The 12,058-nt window shown below is 26.8% G+C and overlaps 1 protein-coding gene across 1 annotated transcript in view; it reads left to right on the top strand.

Moving 5' to 3' along the window:
* Positions 1-12,058, top strand: part of LOC141297842 (ras-associating and dilute domain-containing protein-like) — a 46,294-nt gene that overhangs the window by 20,447 nt on the left and 13,789 nt on the right. The window contains exons 6-8 of the mRNA XM_073828306.1: positions 3,301-3,338; positions 3,452-3,630; positions 3,713-3,825. Coding sequence (XP_073684407.1) covers positions 3,301-3,338; positions 3,452-3,630; positions 3,713-3,825 — 330 coding nt within the window. The remainder of the gene's footprint in view (positions 1-3,300; positions 3,339-3,451; positions 3,631-3,712; positions 3,826-12,058) is intronic.

The following is a 12,058-nucleotide window of genomic DNA, read 5'->3' on the forward strand; positions in this document are numbered from 1 at the left end:
ACATTCTGTCATCATTAGAGTTTTTTCGTCTTCTGTTGAACACAAAAAAAGATGTTTTGAAGAATGCTGGTAACCAAACAGCTGATGGTAGACATTGACTTGAAATAGTATGGAAAAAATGCTATTGAAGTCAGCTTACAAGCATTCTTTACAACATATTCTTTTGTGTTCGAGAGAAGAAAGAACTGAATGTATTTGGTTTTATATGGATACAGAACATTTTTTGTAAGACAAATGTCTTGTTAATGAGTTTTACTCAAGTTAACTGATTCAAAAGTTCTTTAGTAACTGAAGAATATGTAAAAGTATGGTATTTGTTGTAAAAATAAAAAGTAAAAACAAGTCAAAATTAAGTGAGTTTTTGCTTAGAACAAGCAAAATAACCTGCCAATGGGATAAGAAAAATAATCTTATTACAAACAGAATACAAGATTTTTTTTTTCTTACCCCATTGGCAGATTATTTTGCTTGTTTCAGGCAAAACGCCCTTAATTTTGACTTGTTTTTACTGAAAACAAGAAAATAATTTTTACTTGTCTAGAAAATCCTTCTTGATTTAAGAATTTTAAAATATTTTGGCTGGAATCAAGACAAGAAAAGCATTTTTTGCAGTGAATAATTAATATGGTAATAAAACATTATTCAAATGGTCCAATTATTTTTTTTAAATTTAGTCGTTCACCTTGTTGATAGTCATATAATAAAACATCGTATTTATTTTTACTACTATAAAGCCACATTACATTATTATGGGATCCCAGTTGAAGCTTTCAGAATCGTTACAATTTTTTTGTACTTGATGCTATTTTAATGACAGTATATTAATTGAACAAAAGTAAACTGTTTTATCAAAATAAACTAAATGAAGTGATTGTTTTGAACAATTAATTTAGTTACTAAAGCACAGGTTAGCATAAAATATCTGTGATATTAAAACAAAACAAACGACTTTTATGATTTGTTTTATCACAGTAGTTGTGATAACTTTCTAAATCAGTGTGTTAAATGAATCAGCTGAGTGAATGATTCAATGATTCACTCATAAAGACAGCCGCTTGTTTCATTCCTGACTGAATCAGTTTTAAACAAATCAGTTGATTGAATGACTCATAAAGACTCACTTGTTGCCACCTACTGGCAAAATGTTGTAACATGCAGGAGTCTCGCATATTAAAGTAACATTCCAGTTAAAAATAAACTTTTATGACTTTTTCCTTGTACAAAATATACAAGTGGTGTATAAAGTACCTGAAAGCTATACTTAAGTAAAAGTACAGATATTTAAAAGTATCCAGAAAATGACTTTGGTAAAAGTTGAAGTCACCGTTTAGAATATTACTTGAGTAAAAGTGTTAAATTATGTGATATTTATTGTACCTAAGTACAAAAAGTTTTTTTTTACTCTTAAATGTACTGAAGTATTGAAAGTAAAAGTACAAGTAAATGCAAAATGGAAAATAAGCATATATATACAGTGGTGTGAAAAAGTGTTGGCCCCCTTCCTGATTTTTTTTTTTTTGCATGCTAGTCACACTTTAATGTTTCAGATCATCAAACCAATTTAAATATTAATCAAAGATAACACAAGTAAACACAACATGCAGTTTTTGAATGAAGTTTTTTTATTATGAAAGGAAAACAAAATCCAAACCCACATGGCCCTGAGTGAAAAAGTGTTTTTAAACTTAATAACTGGTTGGGCCACCCTTAGCAGCAACAACTGCAATCAAGCGTTTGCGATAACTTGCAATGAGTCTGTTACAGCGCTGTGCAGGAGTTTTGACCCACTCATCTTGGCAGAATTGTTGTAATTCAACCACATTGGAGGGTTTTTGAGCATGAACTGCCTTTTTAAGGTCATGCCACAGCATCTCAACAGGATTCAGGTCAGGACTTTGACTATGACACTCCAAAATCTTTAATTTGTTTTTCTTCAGCCATTCAGAGGTGGATTTGCTGTGTGTTTTGGATCATTGTCCTGCTGCAGAACCCAAGTTTGCTTCAGCTTGAGGTCATGAACAGATGGCTGGACATTGTCCTTCAGGTTTTTTTGGTGGACAGCAGAATTCATGGTTTCTTTTATCACAGCAAGTCTTCCAGGTCCAGAAGCAGCAAAACAGCCCCAGACCATCACACTACCACCACCAGATTTTACTGTTGGTATGAAATGCTGTGGTACTTTTACGCCAGATGTAATGGGACACTCCTTCCAAAAAGTTAAACTTTTGTCTCGTCAGTCCACAGAGTATTTTCCCAAAAGTTTTGAGGATCATCAAGATGTGTTCTGGCAAAACTGAGACGAGCCTTTATGTTCTTTTTGCTCAGCAGCAGTTTTTCGTCTTGGAACTCTGCCATGCAGGCCATCTTTGCCCAGTCTCCTTCTTATGGTGGAGTCATGAACACTGACCTTAACTGAGGCAAGAGAGGCCTGCAGTTCTTTAGATGTTGTTGTGGGGTCTTTTGTGACCTCTTGGATGAGTCGTGGCTGCGATCTTGGGGTAATTTTGGTCGGCCGGCCACTCCTGGGAAGGTTCACCACTGTTCCATGTTTTGGCCATTTGTGGATAATGGCTCTCACTGTGGTTCGCTGGAGTCCCAAAGCTTTAGAAATGGCTTTATAACCTTTTCCAGACTGATAGATCTCAATTACTTTCTTTCTCATTTGTTCCAGAATTTCTTTGGATCTCAACATGATGTGTAGCTTTTGAGGATCCTTTGGTCTACTTCACTTTGTAAGGCACATCCTATTTAAGTGATTTCTTGATTGCGAACAGGTGTGGCAGTAATCAGGCCTGAGTGTGGCTAGAGAAACTGAACTCCGGTGTGATAAACCACAGTTATGTTTTAACAGGGGGGGACACTTTTTCACAGGGCTATGTGGGTTTGAATTTTTGTTTCCTTCATAAAAAACCTTCATTTAAAAACTGCATGTTATGTTTACTTGTGTTATCTTCGATAAATATTTAAATTTGTCTGATGATCTTAAACATTAAAGTGTGACAAACATGCAAAAAAAATTTAAAAATCATTAAGGGGCTAACACTTTTTCACACCACTGTATGTGACTTTTAGAGTGCTTTTACATCCTTTTTGAAACTTAAGTGCCTCTGCATAGAAAACAGACTTCAAATGTTCTCCTTTTGTGTTCTGTGTAAGTAAAAACTATCCAAGTATGGATTTGAACAACACAAGGGTCAGTAAATGGCAGTATTTGAATAGTTTTACAGCAGGTCACTAGACATTTTTAGTCCTTCATGTTTTGCATTGTAACTGTACTTAATCTTCTATGTTTTAATACAGGAAAAGGCAAAGGAACTGGCAGCATTGCAGCCTGAAATGTAAGAGCAGGAACTCATTTCTCATCAATTCATAACCAGAGGAATTAAAATCCAATATCTCAGACACAGCTTACATTAAAACCAGATTTTCCTTGCTCTTCTGATGCAAGCAGAAGTGAGTCAGACGCGGCAGACTGGCCTTCAGGCGCCGACAGGCTGATCCAGGGTCTGGAGCCGCTGGCCCTGTGGATGTCCAACTCCGTCCAGATCCTTCACTTCATCCACCAGGAGGTTCCTCGTCTGCTGCACGGAGTCTCTCAGGAGGAAGAGGAGGAGGAGGAAGACTGCATTGGTGAATCAGTCAGTTCTGATGATAATAATGTAATGTATCTGTTCAGATTCAGTATCTTTCCTTGTCTGTGGTTTTATTTCAGCGGTGCTGGAGCTGCGTCTGTCCTCTGTGCGCTCAGCCAGCGAGGAGGCCATGACGGTCCTGGAGGAGGTGCTGATGTTCACCTTCCAGCAATGTGTCTATTATCTCACCAAGGTCAGGCCTTCTTCAGACTTAAATGAGCATTCTGTCAGCATTTATTCAAAAGCTGTGTGACTTTCCTTCTTCTGTGGAAGAAAGATTTATTTCAGCTGTGGTTATTTTCGTACATCAATTTAACAATTTAATTTTTTTTTTTTCATATTTTCTGTTTTCATTTTAATTTTAGTAAACATTTTAGGTTTTAGTTTTTTTGTTGTTGACATTTTTACTATTTTTTTAGTTTTTGAAAATGTGTATACATTTATTTATATTGTTTTTTTTTTTAAAGAATGTATACATTTATACATAAACCAGTGATATTTTAGTATTATTGTGGTACTCTACTGTAGTTTTTATTAATATTTTAAAAAAAAATTTCTTCTTAATTTTAGTTAAGGTTTTGATGTCTTTGAAGTTAAGTGTTTTAATGTCTTTGTCTTTATTTTTTTATATACATTTTTTTGTATACATTTTTATTTCAGTTTAATATATACATTTTTATCAATATATCAATCACTATTTAACATATCAATTTAAAAATTTATACATTTATACATCAATTTATAAATAAGCAGTACACTTGTGACCAGTGGTATTTTAGTATTTATAGGTTTAACTATAGGTTAGTAAACTATAGGTTTTATTAATATTTTGAATTAATTTGGATTTTTTTCTTATTCATTTTAATTACAGTTTTCAGTGTGTTTGTTGTGTGTTTTCGTTTCTATTATTATAAGTTTTTTTTGACATTCTTACTGTTTCTTTATGTGTTTTTGTTGTGTTTAAAGTTTTGTTAGTATTTAGTTTTTATAAGCCTTTATAAGTCTTATTTTATTTATTGTTTCCATTTATCAGTTTTTTCCATTTAAAATTTTGTGGTACTACTATAGTTTTTATTAATATTTTGAATTCAATTTTATTTTTATTTTGTAATTTTAGTTACAATTTTAGTGTTTTTGTTGTATTGTCCTTTTTATTAATATTTGAATGAATATAATTTTTATTATTATTTTTATTTCAGTTTCAGTTATTTTAGTACAACAATTAAACAATTTACATGGTTTTCCCCATATTTTAGATTTTCTTTTTAATTTTAGTTAAAGTTTTAGTAATTTTGTGTGTGTGTGTGTTTGACCTTTTTTTAGTCTCTATAATTTTTATTCATTTTTATTTTAGTTTCAGTTATTTTAATATATCAATTTAACAATTTTTACATATATACATCAGTTTATACATAAGCAGTACTTGTGACCAGTGGTATTTTAGTATTATTGTGATACTACTGTAGTTTTTGTTAATATTTTGAATTTTTGTTGTCATTTTTAGAAGTATTTAGTTTTTTTATGGCTATATAATTTTTATTATTATTTATACAATTATACAGTCTAAATGCTTTTTATTCATTTTTCATTGTAGTTTTAGTTATTTTACTACATTCATTTAGTACAAAAGACATTTTTTGTCCATACAATGAGGTCCAGTGTTGTTTTAGATGAACTACCTGTTTGAATTAAATATTCATAAGGAAATATATTAAATATACATGCAAAAGTAGCGACAGATTTTTTTCTTCAGTATTTTAACACACATTCAAATGTAACAGATAATCAAAAAAGAAAAATACAGGGTGGGACATGGTTCTATCCATCAGATGCTGATTGGATGTTGAGATGTGGGCGTGGCTCTCACACATGTAATATGCAGATGAGCATAAGCTTGCAGGGGCGGGGCTTAAGAGCTATGTATGATTGAGGAAGTTCAGCATTGGTCCCCAGAGACTGACAAAGACTGACGTTTTACTGGAAGATCCAGTTCAAAAAAAGAAACATAAGAAACATATGCACATATAAATTGTTCACAATAAGATCTACTACAATATGCATTTAGAAAATAGATGTATGTGCTGAAATATGGCACAGTGTTTGACTGAATTCACTCTGTAATGCCAATGCAGTGAAATGGGGGTCAAAATCTCTTTTTACACCACAAAGTGTATATGTTACATACAGGCAGCTTGATGGAAATATAGATTGTGCTTAAGAAAAATAGCCAGATTCCATAGCTTTATCCCATGAGCCTGTTTGAATGATGAATAGCACAGGTTAGCAGCGCAGAGAAACCGTGGCTTTATGAACTGAGCTCTGATCTCAAACGCTTCCAGATGTCTTTGCTGCATCTGACCTTGATGGACCTCTTTGGCTTGTGGACATCAATGAATGAATCTAGTGTATCGTACGTGTATGTGATGTTTAGATCAGATTCACTAGAATTTTCTTACTGTATCTGCTTTTGTTACATTAGCAGATCATTGAGATATTATTATAGTTTTTTATTTTTTATTTTATTGTATTTTAATTTCATTTCATTTGCAATGAAACTATTTTTTTCAAGTCACAAGCAAGGTTATTATTGTTAGAAACTACCTGGAAACTTTTATTTTTTTTATTGTAAATTTGTACATTTTTTAAATATATTTTTTAAATAATTCGATTTTTAAAATTAGCTTTTAATTTTTACATTTTCTGTTCTCATTTTAGTTTTTTACATTTTTGTATTTTGTTGTTTAAAGGTAGTTTTTAACAATGATAACCATGCCTGTGACTGAAAAAAATTGTTACAGTGTAAATGAAATGAAATGAAATTGAAATACAATAAAATAAAAAATAATATAAAATAAGAAATAAAATAAAATAATAAAAAAGAGAGAAAAAACAGGTAATTGTTAAACTGATGTAATAAAATATAATATAAATGAAAATTATAAAAAAGAAATTATAAAATTATATAGCCGTAAACAACTAAATACACAAAAACCTTAAGAAAAAAAATTAAATGGAAACAATTTTTTTTCCAAGTCACAAGCAAGGTTATTATTGTTAGAATCTACCTGGAAACATTTATTTTAAATATTTTTTAAAAAAAATTATATTTTGATTTTTTACATTTTTGTATTTTGTTGTTTAAAGGTAGTTTTTAACAATGATAACCATGCCTGGGACTGAAAAAAATTGTTACAGTGTAAATGAAATGAAATGAAATTGAAATACAATAAAATAAAAAATAATATAAAATAAGAAATAAAATAAAATAATAAAAAAGAGAGAAAAAACAGGTAATTGTTAAACTGATGTAATAAAATATAATATAATTAAAAATTATAAATAAAAAATTATAAAATTATATAGCCGTAAAAAACTAAATACACAAAAACTTTTTTTCCAAGTCACAAACAAGGCTATTATTGTTAGAATCTACCTGGAAACATTTATTTTAAATTTGTAAATTTGTAAAAAAAAAATTATATTTAGATTTTTTACATTTTTATATTTTGTGTTCTCATTTTAGTTTTTGTAAAGTTTGTAAAGTTTGTAAAAAAAAATTTTTAATTTTTTTTTAATTTCAGTTTTTATTTATTTAAACGAAATGAAAAAGAGAAATGTTACCCTGGCAACTATCAGAAATAGATTATATAAATTATTATAATTAAAATTCCAATAACATATTAATATGTTAAAGAAACAAAGGATACATTTTATTTTTAAATATTTGTATTATTATTTTTTATTTCAATATTCACTGCAGCTGTGAGCAAATGGGAGTGGCAAAAAATACGGAGGCAGGTTATTATATTTAACTAAAACAAAATCTTAAAACTGTTAAAAAATACTTAAAATAAAATAATTGAATTAAATAAATAAAATAAAATATTTAAAAAATATTTTATTTCAGCTAGTTGACAAGGCAAGATTTTCATTCAGTTTATTTTGATGATGTACTAAAATAACCAAAAACTTAAACTGCAATAAAAATGAATTAAAAAATATAATAAGGCAGACATAAAAAAAAGACAAAACACAACAAAAATACTAAACTTGAACTAAAATTAAAATGAAAATTGAAAATGAAAAACTAATTAAACAATTTATAAAAACTATAATTATAAAGTAACCTTGGATGGAAGATACATTACAAATGAAAACACAAAATAAAAAATAAAAAAAAATAAAATATGTATTATGATCAAATATTTTAAATATATTAATAGAAACTATAAAATAACCTGAATAGAAGATACAGTACAAATAAAAAATAAATATAATACAAAATATTTAAAAAAAACCTGTTTAAAATGTTTGTGCTAAATATATGCATGAATATAATCTTTTAATAAAATTGTTCAATATCAGTTTTACAGGAAATATTGTCAAGTTAAAAATAACAAACACTTATTTATAAAATGTAAAAAAAAATTAAACTAAAATGCAATAAAATAAAAAATGTCATAAAACAAATGACATAAAATAGGATAAAATAAAATAATAACAAAAAAATTTAATTTTAAAAAATGCACAAATTTAAAATAAAGCTAGTTTTTAACAATAATAAGCATGCTTGTGACTGACAAAATTGTTTCAGTGAAAGTGAAATGAAATTAAATTAAAATACAATAAAATAAAATAAATAAAATTATATAAAATAAGAAATAAAAAATAAATAAATAAATAAATACAAAAAAAAACATTTAATTTAAAAAATGTTCAAATTTTAAAATAAAAAAGAGTTTCTAAATGAAATTAAAATACAATTCAATAAAAAATAAATAAAATAACATAAAATAAGAAATAAAATGAAATAATAAAAAATAAATACAAAAATAAAATAAAATAATAAAAAATAAATACAAAAAATAAAATTTAATTAAAAAAATGTTCAAATTTAAAATAAAAAAATAAAAGTTTCCAGGTAGTTTTTAACAATAATAACCTTGCTTGTGACTCGAAAATAAATTGTTACAGTGTAAATAAAATAAAATTAAATTAAAATACAATTTAAAAAACAAAACAAAAAAAAAACGTTCATGTGACACTGAAGACTGGAGTAATGATGCTGAAAATTCAGCTTTGACTCACAGAAATAAATTATGTTTTACTATATATTTAAAAAAAAAATGATTATTTTAAATTGTAAAACTATTTCAGAATTTTGACAGTATTTTGACCAAATAAATGTAGCCTTAAAGTCTTGCAAATTATTGAAATTGTACTGAATATCAACAGGTTGGTTTGTCCCAGACTTTAATTCAGTGTTCAGACATCGTTTGGCAAAGCCGGGATTTGGGATTGATTTGTATTCCGCATGGGAAAATCCTCAGGAGTCCAGAGTCTCGCCCTTTGGGAAATTATAATTCAGCTTTGTTCTAAAGGAGATTGTTTGCCGTGGAAAGAGAGGCTGTTTATATGGGTGTGATTCGATTCAGCGCAGGCTTTTCTGTGGAAAAAGTCAATTGGTTTATTGGAATGTGAAGCCGATTCATGGCAGACAGTAAACGAAACAACAAGCTGGAGGCTTTCATCCGTCAAAATGCGAACACATTCAATATTTGATGCTTAATAAGTTTGTGATTGAATATCTAGACAGTCACATATGAATGAAATCCAAACCGCACAAGAAAATGATCATTTATTTAATCACTTAACCTTAACTAACCAGTTATCCTTGACTAATTTTATTCATTATTAAGATAATCAATTCAAGCATGCAATAAAGCAAATGAAAAAAAGCGAGCTGGAGTCGTGGGAAATTTCCTTTTTATTGACGTTTTTATTGATTGGCATTTATTGAGAGTGGAAATGATTAAGTCGTGCGGTTTGTATCGGTGGCACAAGTCATCCGTTCTTCTGTAAATGACATTTTATCCTTTAAAGAGCTTGGCGGAGGTCTGTTTCTGTGCTCACGCGGTGCCAGCGCTCCAGTATGAGCTCAATATTTTCAAAAGGAAAATTGAATCAAAAACAAACACGGCCGGTTGGAAAGCAAACTGATGTTTTACGGCTACAATAACAGGCTGTGTTTTCTCTGTGGAGGTTTCGAGCCGCTTGTGTGTGATTCGATCTCGCTGAGAAGGAAACAGCTGCTGGACTTAAATCAATAAAACAGGCTTGTTGGTGATTCCCAGAGATGGACACAACATGTTTGCTTTATGTTTTGTCAATGTGAGCTGCAGAAAAACATTTAGCATTTTGTTCAAATTCATTTGAATAGCATTTTCAATATGTAATATTTTAAATATCACTTCAGCTTTTTAGAAAATACTGCCAGTGAGCAAATTATAGATTACACTGACAGAGAAAAAGATGGAAGAAGGGTTATTGTGCTTAACTAAAACTGAAACAGATACTAAAAAACATTTCAAAACATTTTTTGTTGCTTAAAATAAAATAAACATTAACTAAATAATTAAATAAAAAATATAAAATAAGACACTGAAAACATTAAAACCCTTTTTTGTTATTTAAAATAAAATAAACATTAACTGAAATAAAAGAAAAGAATCAAATGAAATTTAATGAAAAATAAATAAAATAAAATAAGAAACATATTATTAAAACATATTATTTTTTATTTTATTTTATTTCTTTTTCATTTCATTTCATTTCATGTGATTATTTTATTTTATTTTATTTCAGTTAATGTTTATTTCATTTTAAGTAACAAAAAAGGTTTTAATGTTTTTAGTGTCTGTTTTAGTTTTAGTTACAAATAACTACAATAACCCTGCTTCCATCTTTTTCTTTGTCAGTATAACGAATATATAATGAACATTACAAAAATTCAAATTATTTAAATATTTAAAAAGTGACAGTGACAAGGAAAAATATGGAAGATGCAATGCAAATAAAAACACTTATAATAAAATGTAAAAATGAATACATTTATTTAGTTTTTATTTAATATAATAAACTATAGAATAACCCTGAATAGAATATGCTATACAAATAAAAAGACCTCAAATAAAATAAACATAAAATTAAATAATACAATTTATTTTGAATTTAATTAATGAAAACTGAAAATATAAAAATTCTAATTATTAAAATATTTTTTTAAATGAATGAAAAGATTACAAGAAAAAATATGGAAGTTGCAATACAAATAAATAAAATAATTAAAAAATAAATTACTTTAAATTATGAATATATTATAAATAAATAACATTTATTTTAAGTTTAATTAATGAAAATATACAAATTAAAATGATTAAAATATTTTAAAAATATTTATAAAATTATAAAATAAACCCTGAATAAAAGATACAATAAAAATAAAATTTTAAAATATATATTTTTTTTATAAAAATTTAAATTATTAAATTATCTAAAAATACATATTAATTAAACATAAAATAACCCTGAGTTGAACATGCAATACATATAAAAAACAAATAAAATAAAATAATAAAATAAAACAAAATTTGTATTCATTTAATGGAAATGGAAAATATAAAAACTTAAAATAAAATACAATAAAATAAAAGAAACTTAAAAAAATTATTAAAGAAAATGCATAATATAAAATTTTAATTTTTAAAAATGTTTTAAAAAATATTTAAAAATATATGAAATAACACTAAATAGAAGATATAATACAAAATAAAAAATGAAACCAAACTTAACCTAACTAAAATAATTTATTATGAAATTTTCATGTGCACTTTGTTAAAATTAGGGTTGTCAGAAATTTGAAATAAACCTATTTTCAATATATGCATAAATATGTGTAATAAAATTGTTTCAAATCAACTTTACTTGGCATAATGCCAAGTTAAAGATGACAATGGAAGAAAAAATTTAGTTTTTATTTGCATTGCACCTTCCATATTTGTCCCTATCTTTGAATTATTGTTAAAAAAAAATTATAATTAGAATTTTTATATTTTCCATTTAATTACATTACATTTTTAAATTATTTTATCTATTTTAGGTATTTTTATTTGTAATGTTTCAAATCAACTTTACTGGGAATAATAAAACTAATTATATATATATATATATATATATATATATTATAGTTATATTTTGTTATATTTTAATAATTTGACTTTTAATATTTCACATTTTCATTAATTAAATTAAAATCATTAAAAACATTTTTTTTTTTTTTTTTTTTTTTTTTTTTAGATCTTTTCACTTGTATTGTTCCAAATCAACTTTACTAGGAATAATGCCAAGTTACAGACAATGGAAGAAAAAGATAAAATATTATTGTTTCTATTTGCATTGCACCTTCCATATTTTTCCTTGTAGTTTTTTAATTAATTAATGTTTTTTAATATTTTAATAACTTGAATGTTTATATTTCCACTTTCAAAATTAAATTCAAAATAAATTTTTATTATTGTATTAATTTTATTTTTTTTATTTTAAGTATTTTTATTTGTATTGTTCCAAATCAACTCTGCTGGGAATAA

The sequence above is a fragment of the Garra rufa genome, chromosome 22 (genome assembly GCF_049309525.1).
Source record: "Garra rufa chromosome 22, GarRuf1.0, whole genome shotgun sequence".
Classification (NCBI taxonomy): Eukaryota; Metazoa; Chordata; class Actinopteri; order Cypriniformes; family Cyprinidae; genus Garra; species Garra rufa.